This window comes from Pan troglodytes, chromosome 2 (genome assembly GCF_028858775.2).
Source record: "Pan troglodytes isolate AG18354 chromosome 2, NHGRI_mPanTro3-v2.0_pri, whole genome shotgun sequence".
NCBI lineage: Eukaryota > Metazoa > Chordata > Mammalia > Primates > Hominidae > Pan > Pan troglodytes.
In genome coordinates, this window is record NC_086015.1 from 194,524,313 (window position 1) to 194,542,331 (window position 18,019).

General features: G+C 38.5%; 1 protein-coding gene across 2 annotated transcripts in view; it reads left to right on the top strand.

Annotated features, from left to right (window-relative positions):
* Positions 1-811: 811 nt before the first annotated feature.
* Positions 812-18,019, top strand: part of CCDC50 (coiled-coil domain containing 50) — a 69,205-nt gene continuing 51,997 nt past the window's right edge. For both annotated transcript variants that reach the window (XM_516951.9, XM_003950254.6), the window contains exon 1: positions 812-947. In XM_516951.9, the coding sequence (XP_516951.3) occupies positions 899-947 (49 nt within the window). In that variant the 5' untranslated portion in view covers positions 812-898. The remainder of the gene's footprint in view (positions 948-18,019) is intronic.

Below are 18,019 nucleotides of genomic sequence, written 5' to 3' on the forward strand. Positions count from 1 at the left end.
GGCTGACGCCTCGTTATCACCCACAGTACCTAACATCACACTTGGTAGACACATTCATGCGATTTTGATGAATGAATGACTCAGTTCTCCCAGCTGATTGTGTACACACTCTACTCCAAACTGGCCCAGAATTTTATCAGCTGCTCTTCATGTACGTTGTATTCGGGGTTTTTAGGGCCATCTACCATCTCTCCTCTAATTCCGGGTGCAAAAAGAGTGTATGAGACAGAGGCAAGCATGCAGTAAACATCCTGTGTTAATCTCAATCCCAGAACCAGACCACAGAATGCTGACTACACCGCTCACGGGAACGACTATGTTTTAGGTGACCCGCATGGCCTTTTTGTTGAGGCCTTTAGGATACAAAGCCCCCACCTAAAGACGCGACCCTCCCGTAGGAAGGGGGGCAGGGCCCGGGGGCGGGAGCACAGCGGGGCCCCAGCCTCAGGCGGCGCGTCACTGAGCACAAAGGAGACAACAGTGAGGCGGCAGCGGGCGCTGATCTTCGCTCGCCAGCCACTCGCAATTGCGGTTACAGACCTGCAGCTCCCCCGCCCCCAGCCGGCCCGCCCGCCTTTCTGTCTCCTCTCTCCCTCCGTACTGGACGGCCCCGGTCCATTTCCGGGCTCCGGATATTTGGTATCGATTGGGGCCGGGGACGCGGAGCAGGTGGCCGCGGCGGGGCAGCTGGGCCGCCAGCCTGGTGCGTCGGGGACCGTCTCCCGCTGCTTTGGTCACCAGCTCCTGCCCGCCCGACCCGCTCCGTTCTCCGGCCTGCGAGCCCTGCCGGCCGGACTTTGCGCCGCGTCCGGCGCTGCTGCTGCGCTCGGGGCCCCGCTCGGCGCCGGCGGTGACCGGGAAGCCCGCGTTAAAGGGGCCCCCGGGACCCCGGCCCGGTATGGCTGAAGTCAGCATCGACCAGTCCAAGCTGCCTGGAGTCAAGGAAGGTAAGGGCCCCGGAGGGAGGGCGCGCGGGACCCTCCCCTCTCCCAGCCCGAGGTTCTCTCAGGTCAGGGGCGTTGCCATTTCGGCTCCCGCGGCTCTCGCCCGGTGCCCGCCCTGCGTTGGCCTTGCCTGGACGTGAAAGGAATTGAATTCAGGTTCTCGTGTGGGACGTTGGGCAAGTCTCCGACGTTCCAAGCCTGTTTTTTTCGCAAGGGGGTGGGGGTGGGGGTTGGCAGCACCCCCAGCCAGTGGCTGTGCCCGTGTTCTCGTGCATCGCAAAGCCTCAGTGAACGCTGAGAGCCGGGTGAATCTGACTGACTACGCTTCTGAAAAATCGAGGCCCAGCCTGGCTGGCTTGAAGGCTGGGAAGTGGAGAGGGGCTGACGTTCAGTTCCGTGTGCAGCCTTTGTTTTGAAACATGACTCTTTCCCTCCTTCTCTCCCTACTTTTCCTAGGCCGGCGTCTGGCTGGCTGACTTTCCCACCTTCCTCAGGGTTTAAAAGTTTAGTCTTGGCTGTGTTCTGCGCGGGCGGGAAGCCACTATGAGCATTTTCTTACAAACAAAACAAAACACACACACACACACAATAGTGAGCGAGGGGAACAGGGGACTGATGGCCTTGTCATTGCTTTTTGTACCAATGTCCAGGAAAGTAGAGATTAGTACTGACCTGGCTTTAGCTGACAGCAAGTAGCCTTTTGACTTCCCTTCTCTGCTTTTCCACCAGCTGCCTCAGGACCTAGCGTTTTTTACTGAGATCTTAGGTGCTGGATCGCCTTATGCCTTGAGTTATCTTTGTTTATTCTTTGGTCCTAGGAAGCATAGACGCTCCAGAGTGCTGACGCAGACCCCTAAGTTCCCAGGGCTTGCAAAATCGGCTTCTGTTGTGAATGTCATTTGTATCGACTGAATACTGTAGCCTGAGGTGTCTTGGAGATGTGGAATTGAAAATAGTTTTTGCTTTCTTGGAACCGCTTGTTTTATTGCCAACTTAATTTGACTCAGGTGGTCTTGTGTGTGCTCAGGCCAGCCCAAAAATCTCAGGAAAATGAGGGACTGCTTGATTGCTTTCTCAGAGTTTCAAGCACTAGGAGACTAGTGACTGGTGGTCACTGATTTTATGTAGAATTTCTGATGGGCCTAGTTCTGTCTTACTGTTCCGGAAGGGTGTTAAAGCTTAGGCGTGAGATTTTAGCGTTAATACTTTTCTACCTTTCTGTCCCTGGTATGGCTTTGATGAAGACTTAGGGCTTTCACCTGTAGAAAACAGTTTTCACTCTGCTGTCAAGACTAAGGAGGCTGAGTGATAGGAAAGGCGGATCAATACTTTTGAGAGTTCTTATCTTAGAGATTGTCTGGTTATCCTTTACTTTTGGATATGAGGGTTTTTTGTGTGCGTATGTGTTGGGTTTGTCTCTAGAGAAAGAGTGATCCTTGTGCAGTGTGTAGTGCATGGTGAGTAGAATGAGAATTGGAGTTCAAACAAAACCTGGTATGTATAGTATTAATCATATGGTGCTATGATTTTATCCAATCCCCTATTCATGTGAGTGACCTGGAAAAAACATAAAACTCTTCATATACATTTATATTACCCTTAGGTCTTCTGATTTCGTACCAAGACATGAATGATGTATTCTAACATATTATTTCTCAAGGAGTTCCACAAACGCCTTCCATATAAAAATGCAAGATTTTTCCATTTCCACACTCTAGAGGCTAATACATTTAAATTAGCTTTCATTTTGCGTAATACGGTGTTTGGCAATCTCTTTTATGTAATCTGGTAAATTGGTAAGAAAATTCAGTGTGGCTCTTTCATTAAGTTAGAATTAAATATTAATTTTGAAGGTGGTCAGGAATTGATGAGATCACTGTCTTTGTAAACATCTGACTTTTCTAGTTCCAAGATCATCAAAGGAAATGATGTATTATACTAGGAATGTCCTACTAATGGTGGTGAAGTTTTTGATCTGAGGAGTATTCAAGTCTAATAAAGTGTATCCTTCCCTAATATAACTCTTAATTATGGCCCAGTTACTCCCTAACAGTGTCTTTATCCTAATTAAAGAGAATGAAGCTTGTGCCCCTGATAGGGTAAAACATGCGCAAACATTGAGACTGTGGTAATACTGAAACGCCAACTTTATTTGAGAAGGGTTAGTAGTAGTAATTAGTTTAATATTCTGATGCAGATTTTTGAACCCCATTCAAAAAAATCCCTGTATCTGTCTCCTCTACTTTTTAATTTAAACTTTTGATAGGTATATATGCAGTTACAATTTATATTCAATTTGGTATCATGGGGGTAGATTCCAATAGAGATTAAGAAGAATAGTGCAGTGAGTGTGTGCCCGTTTCCATTGCTGTTTAGGAGGGGATGGGGCACCCTGTGACCTTTTGTCGTGAACATTTCAATAGAGGTCGTGGGTAGCAGCTGACATTAGGGTAAGGGGATATTTAAAAATCTTCTTTCCTAGGTTGAAATCTAATGCTTGCTTACTTAGTTTTTAAGGAAGTCAAAAATATTCATCATTTGGACAGACCTTTTGAAAAAACACACACACATACACCTATGGTAGTATTTATACCTTGGTAAATCTCTTAAACTGGGAGACAAAGGGAAATGATTGAGTTCATATGTAGGTGAAAAGAATCAAGTCAACTAAGTGTCAACACATCATTTTTTCTGGTTAAAAGTGTGTTTGGAACATCTGTATACTTTTTGTAATGGAAAACACTGTTGCCAATATTCAGGAATAATACTCTATTTCTTCTGAAACATTTGAGGTTCTAGATTTGAAATAATTTCCAGCCATTTTAAACTTCAGTAGGTCTATAACTGAAATGCAAAATGCAATTTGCGAATGTTAGGGAAAGGAACAGGCATGTTTCAACAATATTCTGAAAGTTTCTTAGAGTTCAGAGCTGAAAACATATTTTTCTAAAAAACACTTTTAATGAGTTGACAAACTTACATTTTTCGGGGGGTCAGTTTTAGCTTCTTCACTGAATTTTTCTTTTCTGAACCAGCAATCAAGACTCCCTACTTCCTTTTGCTCTCCAAGTTCCTGTATCGGTAAATGAATTGTCCACTTGCTGTAATTTTGCCATTTAGCCCTCTCTAACCAAGATGTTGATCGAGGCCTTTCTAGACATTTTGGCGTTTCATCAACTTCTTTGCAATTTCTTAAGCATTAGAGCTTTACCACTTTTAGCCATGCAGTGCATGCTTTCAACCTCTCCTGTTTTCTCCAAGTGTTAATCTTTATTTTTCTTTCCTTACAGCAGTTCTCTCAATCTCATTTTTATGTTCAATTCTTACATTCTTTAGGTGGAAAGTTCCACTGTCTCAAAGCTGGCGAATTCTGTGTGTGTTGGTGTGCATGTGTGTGCTTAACATCTGAAATCAGTTTACCTAGGAGTGACTTACTTCTTGAAGTACAGGTAGCTAGCTATTCTGGGAGCAAATCCTTTTTCTTTAGTGAAAGATACAATTTAATACGTTTTTAGAAATATCTGTAAAAGGAAACATACCTAGAAAGCACTGATTTATTTTAGGTTCAGGGCACTCCAGTGGCATAATGTGTTAAGTTAATGGCGTACATCCAGACCTTCAAGGGGGAAAGATATAAAATCATGTCTGGTACTATCAGTGAACCCAGTAGTCTAAGAAATTTAGAGCTTCTCACATGCACACTAGGCATCTAAACAGATGGCAGTGTCCATGAGATGTACATATATCTGGCTACACGGCAAACCCACTTTCCCTGTTTTTCAAAATTTCCGTAACAGTTTTTGTTTTGGTTGTTGGTTTTTCATGAGACCCTGGCTGGATCTCTTGGAGCTAGGAGGTTTATGTCTTAGTTATCTTGCTTTACCCTCATTTGGATGAATGTCTTTTATGTAATCAGCAACTATTCAGTAAATATTTGCATGTGTGAATAAATGAATGAGTGAATGAATGAATACATTATTATTCTCTGTTGGTTTAGGAATCTTGTCTCTGGCATAATTATTTTGTATTCTTTTTCAGAGTATAAGCTTTTAAAAGGCAGAGATAATACCTTTTAAACCATGTGTATCACTTATTTATACCAGCATTAAATTTATAAAAACTTCGAATTTTTTTCTAATTTTTTATAGGTATGTCTTGTAAATAGAATTCATTCAACATAGATATGTATTACATAGAAAAATTAAAGAAAGTAATTTGTTGCTTTCTTTTCTGACTTTGGAGATAATCATTAAGAATAGAATTTTAGTAAAATTTTCTAAATGGGATTTTGTGTTTTTGATTTTTACTTGAGTAATAATAGGTTTAATTTTTTGTTCTAAGTACAAAGCAATATCACTCAATTTGGGAGCAGGAAGGAATCTTAGATAATTTGCATATCTGCTGTGTGCCGCATGTTGTGTTGAGGGTATTTCCACAATAAAAAAAAATTTTCCGTGGTACATGAACATGATCTTTGCTGTGGTATAGAATGCATGGAGTTGTTGAAAGAACTGTCTGAATTTATATGTGCACCAAAAATGCCTTTCACAAAAGGGAAGAAAATAGTATATTGCCGTATGTAGACTTGCATTACTTTTTTGAATGAAGAAGGGAATTTTCAAATGGATGTAACTGTTAATTTGTAAAATATATATATTTTTAAACTAACAGGTACTTAACGGACGACTCACACGTGGGAAACCACAGTTAATTGGTACTTTAAAAAGAGATTTCAGAGTAGAAAGCACTAAAAACCACTGTTCTAGGCCAACTTCCTTATTTTCCAGATGAAAATCCCAGGGTCAGGGAGGGCAAGTGAGTTGTATTAAACCACTGAGGCTAAGTAGCTAGGAATTGGCACATTGGGGCCTAGAATTAGAAAAGTTTAGAACTGTGAGTAGTTGCTTACACAGCTTATTCTTCCCTCCATTTCTTTTTACCTACCTTTTCTTTTCCTTTTCCTCCTTCCCTCTCTTCCCCTTCTTTCTTTTAAATTGTTCTGTAGATGCATAAGATTCATTTCTGATGTGTTTCATTTATGTGATATGCCATATGTTTAAGACAGTAGAATGAAAATAATAAGGCTTTTTCTGAGGATAGTTATTTTAAGGATAATGTATCATATGGATGCTGAGTTAACATAAAATTTTTTACAACTTTTGTTTTTGATTCAGCAAATGAATTACTGAGTGAACTATAGAAGTCACACTCTTGCCTCACTGTTTTTTCTACCTGAAAAGTCTTGCAAAAATGCATGTCTTCTCTGGTATATTCATTCTAAAGAGGCTAATATTTAAAGGTAGAAACTCTAAAATTAAACGTATTGGAGAAATGAAGTCATAGGCCATGGTCTTTCCTCAGCCCTTGTTAGGGACTTAACAGTTTTTGTTGAGATAAATGAATTTTTCCTCAGTGACAAAAAACATGTGATTTTCATTCATAAAGAAAACAGTTATGGAGACCACTAAACTTAAGTAAATGCTGCTTGAAATCCCAGTTCTCCAAGGTACAGAAGCATATTTAGAAGTGAATTGCTTTGATCCATAGAGGAGAAAACAAACATTAAAACAACTATATTTGCTGTTTCCGAGGTAGCCACTGGAAGTGCCATTGGATTAATGTTTTTAACTGGTGACTCGTTTAAAGGTGTCCTGTGCTTCAAAAATGTAAAATTAGAATAACCTAGATCTTAGATAAGACCTACAAAGGATAATTAGTTTTTATATTTAGAAGGACTTTGGGGATTACTTAGATGTTTGAATCTAGAATGTTCCAGGTGTTTGAATTTAAAAACCAGCGCAAGAGTTCTCAGATATTGCTTTTAAAAGGACTGTTAAGCAGAAAACAATCATTATTTCCTTCTGTCATCATTTCGTTAAAAAAGCATACACACATACATTAAGTGTGTGTGCACAGGATAGTTTTTAGCCTACATTGAGAAAAAGGAAAAAAAACAAAGCAGTGAAGACTTTCTAATAAACCAGAACCAGTGTATTACCGGTCTTGTTTATTTATCAGTGGTTCTTTCCTTTTTCTTTGTCGTTTTAGTCAAGTTCAGCGAATAATTTACATACAATAAAAATTCCTTCTTTTTTAGTGTGTAGTTCTGAGTTTTGACCAATGTGTAGTCTTGGAACCACCACAACAATCAAGATAACAGAACAGTTCCTAACCCCCAAACTTCTCAACCCCCGTTTCATGCCCCCACCAGCCACTGATTTGTTTTCTGCCCTTGTAGTTTTGCCTTGTCAAAAATGTTATATAAATAAGATCATATAGTAAGTAGTTTTTTGAGTCTCCTCAAACATACTGTTTATCCATTCACTAATTGAAGAACATACGAGTTTTCAGTTTTGGTGGGTGACAGTAAAGTCACTCTAAACATTTGTGTACAAGTTTTTTTTTTTTTTAATGTATGTGTGTGTATTTGAACATAAGTTTTTGTTTCCCTCGAATGGACTTTCCGGGTTATACGGCGAGTGCATGTTAAAATTGTCAAAACTGTTTTTCAAAATGGCTGTACCATTTTGTATTCCCACCAGCAACGTATGTGAGCTCCAGTTGTTCTGCATCCTTGCTGGCATTTGATATTTTCAGGGCCCATTTAATTTTTTTAATTTTAGCCATTTGAGCAAGTGTGTCATGATATCTTATTGTGGATTTAATTTGTATTTCCCTAATGACTCATGATGTTGTGCCTTTTTTCTTGTGCTGATTTGCTATTCTTATATTGTTTGTTGAAGTGTTTGCTTTAAATTTTAGCTCATTTTAAAAGCAACTATTTTCTTATTATTGAATTTGGGGGTTCTTTACATATTCCGGATACAGTTCTGACTACATACACAGTTTGCCCATGTCCATGCTTTTAAAAATCTTAGTTCAATATCAGAATGATATGGGGATCTAAACACCTTCCTAGCCCTACTTGATATTAGCTAAATCTCTTAGAGATGGTTTCAGGAATCTGTAGTTTTTATATACAGACTATGTACTCAGACTTATGCAATTACATTTGGAAAATACAGAATGAGTATACTGTGGCCACCCCAATACAGGGATCTTCTCCTAATTTCTTAAGTTTTTGCAGTGACAGCTCATTTATCTGATAAAGAATGAGCAGTAATCCTCTCTAGTAATTGAAATTTGTTGCAGGGACCTGCAAACTACTGCCACTTGTTTAGTATAGCAAGGTAGCTCAGGATGGCTTTTACATTTTTTAATGATTCAAAAAAAATAATGTTTTGTGATGTGAAAATTATATGACATTCAAATTTCAGTGTCTGTAAGTAAAGTTTTATTGGAACATAGCCATACTTATTCATTTACATATTGTCTTTGTCTGCTTACATACTATAGAGGCAGAGATGAGTAGTTGTAGCAGAGACCACGTGATTGGCAAAGCTTAAATTTTTTGCGACCTGATACTAGACAGAAAAAAAAAAAAGATTTGTTTTGGAGCCATTTTCAATGAAACTTTTAAAAAACTTTGTTATTTAACCTTTTTTGGACAGTTCAGTTATCGGTATAAACACTGTTTATCATAACTTTGCTTTAATATAATGATGCCCTTGGGAATTATTGTTGATTGAACTCTTATGACAGCCTATTTAATTTTTGAAGTGACTTTAAAAAGTACAGACTTAAATCATTTTTCTCTCTCTTTTTTTTTTTTTTTTTAAGATGGTGTCTAGCTCTGACGCCCAGGCTCGAGCGATTCTCCTGCCTCAGCCTCCCGAGTAGCTGGGATTACAGTTGCCCGCCACTATGCCCAGCTAATTTTTGTATTTTTAGTAGAGACAGGGTTTCACTGTGTTGGCCAGGCTGGTCTCAAACTCCTGATCTCGTGATCCGCCCAGCTCGGCCTCCCAAAGTGCTGGGATTACAGTTGCCCGCCACTATGCCCAGCTAATTTTTGTATTTTTAGTAGAGACAGGGTTTCACTGTGTTGGCCAGGCTGGTCTCAAACTCCTGATCTCGTGATCCGCCCATCTCGGCCTCCCAAAGTGCTGGGATTACAAGCATTAGCCACTGCACCCAGCCTCTTTTTTTAAGAAGAAAAAAAAATTACACTCCGGTAAATTTCTGGGGACTTTCAAAATCAAATGTAGGTAGAAATCTTATGTAAAGTAAGAGTATGCCGTATGCCAGTCTGAGTAAGGGTCTGTGGGGCTTTCAGAAGTTCATGAGTATCCAACAGATTTAACCACCTTAAAATGTTTGCTTATGTTTTTTTTTTTTAGCTTATATTATTGGCCCTGCTTAAAACTTATTACAGCTATTTGTGTGAATGAAGTATCATTTCATCTTTTTAGAAACTTGTATCAGAGGTACCTAGGCTGATTTATCACCAAAGTTTTCATCTTGCCTGATGAGCATTTCCAGTCCTGATACAGCTCCTCAGTGACCAAATACCAGGGGAGTCTCCCTTGGACTTTTTTGGCTTTTGTTTTTCCAATGAGTCATAAAGGCTTAGTCATTTTCCATTAACTTTAGGAGTTTTAACTGCATATAGTAAAACTATGAATGACTTATAAGGATATCTTTCCCTCTTCACTGCTTCCCCATCAGCAACAAATTCTGTTTTGTTTATTGACTATGGAGGAGTCCATGATTGACTTTAAATATTATATTCACTAATTTTTGAGTAGCATCTTCCCACCAAATACTTTGAAAATATTAGGTTTTTCTTTTATATTATGAAGGTCTGTGTAAATATTGAATACAAGAGTTGACAAATACTGTGAAAGACTCTTTTTGTCTAGATGGGAGTCCTGACGTAGAAGAAAGAGAAAGATAGGGGCTCACTTAATGGTCCACGTTCTTCCCATCTGTACATCTTGAGTTTGCCTTAATATCTGGGCCAGTAGCTCTTTTGGAAAGGGCTATTCACTCTCAATGTCTGCATTTATAGATCACTTTCTGGCTTTTCCTAGAAAATATTTTCAATTCTGTCAGTGATTGCTGGATTCCAACTTAACATGTTTGCTTCTGTTGTTTTCCCAGCGTTCTCTGGTCAGACCTCATTATTTCAAATTGGTCTTTGGTGGATCCACAAATCATTCCTTCTTTTTATAGTTTCCCCATTGAAGCTCCATAGAGCTAATCTTTGAAAGATCATTTTACTTTTACTTTTTGTTGTATGAGTTGTTCCAGCTCTCAAATTTCTATAGGAAGTTGATTGGTGTTGTGATTGACAACACCTGAAGTCAGAGTGGTCTCCTTTGGAGGCAACAGTCTTACTTGTTTAAGGATTAATTTTAATTATATAAGATGCTGGTAATTTTTGTACATGTTCCAGTAAAGTGGTATGGTCATTTTGTTGCTGTTACTAGAGTATTCAGTTAGTTTATTAGATAGTGTTGGGTTCCATCAGAATTTTTATGTGTTCTATTTTCTCTTTTAAATTTATTTTTAGATAAAGGGGGGAAGGCTCTTACACAGTTTAAACAAGTCAAACATAGCATGTATTTTTAAAATTCTTGATATAAGGGGAGACAGTTGTGAAGAATCTGAAAGTTTTGGGTTGGAAACAATGAATATACAGATTGCAAACTTGTCATGGTTTATATTGAAAAGAGGAGAGAGCATGAGCAAAAGAATGAGCTGAAGCCTTTTTGCTTTGGGGATGATATGTTCAATTTGTACTTGTTTTAGAATGGTCTCTTTCAGGTTCATATGGTGTATTAGAAGTTAACACTGGTTAAAAATATGCAGTGCTACGAAAAACAAATGTATCCTTCAAGGGAGTTATGATATAAAATTTTCTAAACCATCTAAATAATTTTGACTCTATATAAAACAAGTGAGGCAAGTGATTCCTTTATAGCAGAAAAGGATTTGGACAGAATCTTGTCTTCCTGTTCCTAGATACAGGCTGCCCCTGATTTTCTTTCATTTCCTCTCCAGAGGGTATTACATGATAACCAAGCAAACTGTAGGTTGTACTGAAGCCAATTTCAGTAGCAATCATAGAGAAATCTAGGGCATTTAGAATGCGTTGCAGATGAACATAAAAAATTTGGTGATCTTCAAGAAGCCTTCTGAATATGGAAAGTGTTGACTTTCCCAGGCTGTACTCTGATCATCTGGCCCCAGGAAAACCTTTTAGTAAATGTTACAGTCCACATTTGTATTCACTGGACAGTTAGTGACTGATAACATGGTCTGCTTTTACTCTGATACTGAAGACTCTGTGAGAACTATTAGTTGAAACAGGAAAAGCTCACCTTTTTAAAAGGCACCAGGTTGAACAAAAGGTTAAAATGTACTTGTGGTGAAAGATACTATACAGTTGGATATAAGCAGATTGTTGTTATCTTGGATGCTAGAAATAGTGAAATCAACAGCAGCAATGAAGAAAGCAATATTTGATGTGGGTGAAAGTTAGCATGGCAGTTACCCTAGATGAATAGTCTTCAGTTATTACGTTTTTACATGATGTATAATACTTGTATCCAAGAGGCAAATGTCTATCACTTACACCAAATGAACTACATTTCATTCTACCTTATTTTTAAGTTGGATAGATTCTTAAGAGGTAATTTCATCTGTCTCCTCACAGGTCAGGACATGAGGCTCTGATTTGGAAGGTGACTTGTCAAAGTTCATTCACTTGACAAGCTGCTGACAGAGCCAAGACTAAAATTCTGACAGGTATCTGTAATTAAGAGGGCTCTTTATACTATAATTTGCTTGCGCCTTATATACTATCATAAAGTCCTTATATTTCTGTAAATTGGGCAAGTAAATCTATATTTATTACATTTCAGATGCTAAAGTGTCATGGAGATTTAGCAGAAAGCTTTTACTACAGCAACTCAAAATACAGAATTAGGAAACTACATTTAGTTTTAGCTATGCCAAAAAGTTTTAATCTGCATGTTAATATGTTGGTTAGATTTTGGCTGGCTACACTTCTACTCAACAGTTTTCCTTCATACCCTTCTTGATGGTGATAATTTGATGATTCTTCTGTCTCAGTAAACTATAATTACATAATTTTCACATAGAATTCTACTTTACTTTCTAATCTTGGACATTCAGCTGAAAAAGTTTGGAGTGGTGGAGCTTATTAAACATTTTAGACATTCTGATTTCCCCTTAACTCAGGCCTACAATGTGTATAGGAAACATATTCTCCCTCAGGTGGACATATGAGGTTAGAAAGAGCTTTAGACGTGCAGTAAACTATTGATTATATTGTTATTCCTTGCCAGGAAACATTGCTTCAGATTCTATTTCTTTTTCTTCTAGAGACGGGGTTTCACTCTGTTGTCCAGGCTGGCGTGCAGTGGTGCAGTCATAGCTCACTGTGGCCTCAAGCTCCTGGGCTCAAGTGATCCTTCTGCCTCAGCCTCCTGAGTAGCTAGGACTACAGGCCCAGCTAATTAATTTTTTTTTTTTTTTTGGTAGAGTGAGGGTCTCACTATATTGCCCAGGCTGATCTTGAACTCCTGGCCTCAAGTGATCCTCCCAGCTTAGCCTGCACTGGGATCATTTCTGCAGATTCCTAAAAGCAAGTACTCACTGTAAATTGCAGCACAGATTCTGTACTAGACAAGTGACTAGATCTATGTTAATCAGTGACTTAGTGGGACCTCACTAGAAGCAATACCTAATAGAAAATAACTAATTATAAGAATTTATTAACTTTAATGAGGCCAATAATAGGCTCTATTTATTGAGCTGCTGCTTAGTGAGTAGCAGATGCTTTCTTTGGCCCTTCACATACCTTATCTAATTTAGTCCTCACAACATTTATCCTTATCTTACAGATGAGGAACCTGAGGTTCAAAGAAATTAAGTACTTGCCCAAGGTCTTTTAGCCTGGAAGTAAGCAATAGTTGAGTCCTGATCTGTACTCAAGATACTCATAAATACTTCTTAAACACTTAAAAAAATTCAAAACAGATCCAGGTTGTTGCTCTGTATACTCTGTTTATTTGTATATTATTGAAGTCTTAGCATCCTCCTCACTGGAGTCTCTCAGTGTGACTGGCAGCTTAAGTTTTGGCTTTTCTCTTCTCCGAGTGCTAGCTGTTTTCAGCCTTTGTTGGGAATAGAGAACTATCAAGAGTTCACATGTAACTTAAGTACCAATAAGGTGAATATAAATTTCTTTCTGAAAAAAAAATTACCCCACTCTTGTGAAACTGCATGGAGAGCCAAAGCGTTGACAGAATCACTTCTTAAAATCTATGTGTAACTCCCTGTTACTTGTGTGGGAATTTTCTGGACGTACTTTGAAACACTGGCTGGCTTCCTCAAGTCTGCTGTGCGGTCACCTTATTCTGTATAGATTGTTTCTAGGGGAAGAAATATTATTTTTATGTAAGCTTACTTTTATTAAAATTAGGCAGATATAGCTCCTGATCCTCTGTGGAAGTATCCTCCTAGGTTGTATAAAACTGATGTGATTCTAGGAATGTACCCATGATCTCAAGGTATCTTTTAGACAAACACATTTTTAGTCAGTGAACATGACCAGTTAGTTACTGAGCATGTGGTGGCCTAACAGTGGAATTGCAGAAATTTCAAAATTTACACATTTGTTTTCTGTTCCTAACTTTTGATTTCCGTAATCCAAGATTTCCAGAGATGTGTGTAGAGTTCTGACAAATAGTTATCAGAATGGAATTGCCAGTATTGCAGTTTGCTTTGTGAGAGCAAGATTTTAAGAGATTATTTTACCATGCCTGTTTATCCCATGACTCTATCTAAAGTAAAGTTGTTGGGGAATTTTGAATATTGCTCTCAATCGTTTAAAGTTGAAATGAATTTACTAATCCTAATAGGAAGGAAAGTGCTAGCTAAAGTATCTAGTTGCAAAAGAGAATTTGAAAATGGAAATATCTGACTCAAAGGATAAATAGAACTTGCAGTAGCTGGTGCTTAAGGAAGCTCTTTTGTCGTATGAAGCCAATAAACCAAAATGGTTTTTCTTCCCCTGGTGTAAACTTGTACTTAAGTTGGGCTGGAAGTGATCTTTGGGTCTTAATGGGCATGGCTGGGTTTATCCTACAGAGGTTTAAGGAGATGGGTGGCTTTTCTTTCTAGGCTAAGGCAAACAGAGTACTGGCTGCCAAACCATTTGAGGGCTTGTGTAAGTGCCAGGAAAAGTGCCATTCAAGTAGTGAAACAACAGAAGGTTGGAGTTTCTTTAGGGATACATGGAATAAAAATAAAATGAATTCTTACTATCTGGATATGCTTTGTGAAAAATTGTTTTGAAAAAATTGTCTACTACTGCTTATATAATGGTATTTACCCTGTTGAGGATGCCTTATGACTATCAGTGGCCTGTTTTTTTCGTAGAATGTCTGACTACCTCCATGAGAATAATTGATAAGTACTTTTAAAATATCCTGCAGTGCTCAAGTACAGTTGACCCTTGAACAATGTGGGTTTGAACTGTGTGGGTCCATTTATACACGGATTTTTTTTCAATCAAGTGTAGATCAGAAATAACAGTGCTTGGCGGGATGCAAGGCCTGTATACACTGAGGGACTTTTCATATACCTGAGTTCTGCAGGGCCAACTGCAAGAAGTGAGTATGCACCAATTTTGGTATCTGTGGGGGTGCTGGAACCAATCCCCCTCATGTATACCTAGGGATGACTGTACTTATGATGGCTATTATTTCTCTCATATTACAGGGGCGTAAACATAAGTGATGTTAGTTTGTTTAAGATTATTTAGTTGGTGAGTGATGGAGCTAGGGTTGGAATCAAAGTAAGAGTTCTCTTGGTTACACCATGCTGCTTCCTTGTGCAATAAATATTCACTGAATATCTCAAAGAGCCAGTGTTCTGTGCAGTGTACTGCAGAAGCTACTGTGTAAGAGTTTCATCTTTCTCTAAGTATAATTTTAAGTTATCTCTTTATGTTTAATTATGAAATTTTATAAACCCATTTAAAAAGTAAACTGAACAATTTAAAAACAGCAGAAGTGCTTCCTTTTTACTCATCTTTATGATTTTAAGAGTAATTAGTTGCTAATTTCATATATTCCTGAATTGTTTTAAAGTAAAGCAACCATGTAAAATGCAATTGTTTTTTAAAGAAGGTACGGGAGACAAGAAATCTAGGAGAATGTTTCTTCAGTTGTGAGTCATTTAACTTTCAGGGCCAGTTGAAATTCATAAATGTTCACATTTGTTAATCAGAATCCAGGGTACTTCAGTAAGTGCTTGGTAAAGTATTAGAGATTTGGTGGGTTTATTCAGTACCAGTTGTATTTCAAGAATTGAACTCCTCTAACTATGTTGAATACCTGGTTCACTTTACTTTCTAATCAGAAATTTGTTCACTTTGTGTCTGTGACTATATCTGCACAGTGGTGGCTAGATAAATGTAGGATAACTCTTAACCTTTCACCCTACAGAGGTTAGCAAAACTATCACATTAGGCCTGAGGAAGAAGCAGCATAGGAGAAATGTAAATATGCAAGCACTTTGAAGATAAATCAGTGGCTGACACAAGACCAGTAATATACTCAAGACCCTTGGATGTCTGAAATGGCAAAGCGAATTATGCAGTGTGTTTGCAAGCACACGTGGTTGTGCATGCATGCACATGCAGAAGGTTAAAATGGTTTTAAATGCTATGAGGTCTCTAATTCAGGTTCACTGAGTGGTCCAGTTGTCTAAATTAGTTCTGTCCTACTGTCACGTTGTGATTATCGTCTAGAGCAGTCCTATCTAATAGAACAACTGGGATGATGCAAACGTTCTGTATTCTGTACTGTCCAGAATAGTAGCCACCAGCCCCATATGGCTATTTAGCACTAGGAATATGATTAGCGAAACTGAGGAGATCTGAATTTTTAAAATTAAATTTATATTGTATGTAACAGTTACATATGATTGGCGGCTACCATATATAGTGTGAAACAATTATTTGTGACACTAAAGGATAGAACGATGTTGGATCGATAGAACATATTGATTTTGGTTCAGCTTAAGGATGTCATTTCCTTTTGTTTGTTTGTTTGTTTTGGAGACGGAGTCTCGCTCTGTCATGCAGGCTGGATTGCAGTAGCACGATCTCAGCTCACTGCAACCACTGCCTCCCGGGTTCAGGCGATTCTCCTGCCTCAGCCTCCTGAGTAGCTGGGACTACAGGTGCATACCACCACACCTGGCTAATTTTTTGTATTTTTGTGGAGACGAGATTTCACTGTGTTGCCCGGTCTGGTCTCGAACTCGGGAGCTCAGGCATTCTGCCCACCTCGGCATCCCAAAGTGCTGGGATTACAGGCGTGAGCCACCATGCCCAGCCAGGATGCCAATTCTAATATATGTCCCATTGAGCATTAGACTATGAGGAATGCACATCCTCAAATCCTCAAATGCACATCCACATCTTCAAAACATAAAGTTTTGAAGACAACCTTAGTGACTTCTTGACGGGAATAGAAAGACAGAGCCCAGGAATCAATTTGATGGGCACTCAGAATAAATGATGTCCTGATTGAGCTCATTTTGAGGTTATGGGATGTTTCTTGAGAAGAAAGGAAGCTTAACTTGAGTGCTTTCTGTTAATACCTGCGTCGGCATCTTCTAAGAATAGACAAGGTCTAAGTCTTAACTTCTCTTGGGTAGCTTCTGTTTGGTTACTCCCACCAAAAACAGGTTTTGGATTCAAAGCACCAATCCATACAGTTGTTGGCTTTAACACAGGAAGCTTATGAGGTTGTCCATGTTTGCGGGCATTTTAAAAATCATTTATGGTAGCTGAGTCAGATAAACCTTATATGGAAAGTTTTATCTGTGTTCGACAGTTTAACCGATGTAAGTAAAGACTGCTCTGTTTCTACCTTGCTACCTTTTCCCTGCTTTTTCACTCTTCCTCTCACTCCAGATCATTTGTCCTGTCAGATGGAAATTCTGACTCCGCCATTTTCTCTTTCCCAATAAGTTACCCACTTTACTCTGTGGTCGCTGATAATGATGTAGATGGTCTATGATATTAAAGTAGTACTTCTGATGTGAGGACTTATATCATCTCAGCATTTTCAAAACCCGCTTGCCTGCAATCTGGTGTATCTGCGGTTAGCCATAACATATCTACTTGCCAAACAAGTGGTTTAGGTTACCGGGGTTTTCATTTAACTTTGAATTTAGGGGATTAGAAAAAAAAATAACTCAGGAACATACTTTGATAAATTGCATGAGAATGAAATGTTGGGATTCAATCAGTAGTTTTACTTTTCAGAATGATTCTTTGCAGTGTGTTTGTTGAAGTGTGCATGTGTTGTTGGCACACATTTAAAACTTATGCTTATTACCCTTCTTGTAAAACTGTTGATGATGCTATTATATAATTTAGTGCTCCCTATTTTAAGTTGCCACATGATAACTGAATTTACTTGTACAGTTGATACTAATAAAACATTTCTTTGCAGTAAAGAGCTGGTATAATTTCTCCATTCTGATAATGAAAACTGAACAACTTTTCATATTTCTCTTCTTACATTGGTGTTCAGGAAGATTGTCGACAAATTTGGGACCATATGTGGGCTTTACTTTTGTTAATTTTCAAAGGAGCATTATAAAATAAATCAATAAAATTGCTACTACAACTGATCTTCTTCCTTGTAAATATTTCTTGCTTCACTGTTTAGATGCTTATATTAGAATAAAAACATGTATCTCTCTTTATTATGAAATATTTTGAAAAGGATTATCAGATTCTCCTTCATGGAAGATGAATTGGAAAATATAGAAGTGTTTAAAAAGGAAGATAAGCTACATTGTAATCTCATAGTATATTGTTAATGTTAGAATTTTGATGTTTATTCTTTCTGGTACCTTCTAAGTTTAAACAGAAAAGTCAAGTATTTCAACTATAGTCAGGGTATCCTATAGGGAGGCATAAGATCAGCCCTAGACTCTGCCTGTAACATGGAGAATACGTTTGGAACTTAACCTGTGCATTAACCCGTATGATATGCTACATGGATGGTTATCCATAGGGTGTATAAAAATAACAGACCTCAGAATGTCAGTTGTTTCTACAAAACACCTACATACACTCTGGAGAATGTGAGTGCTTTGAGGCTGGAACTAGGACC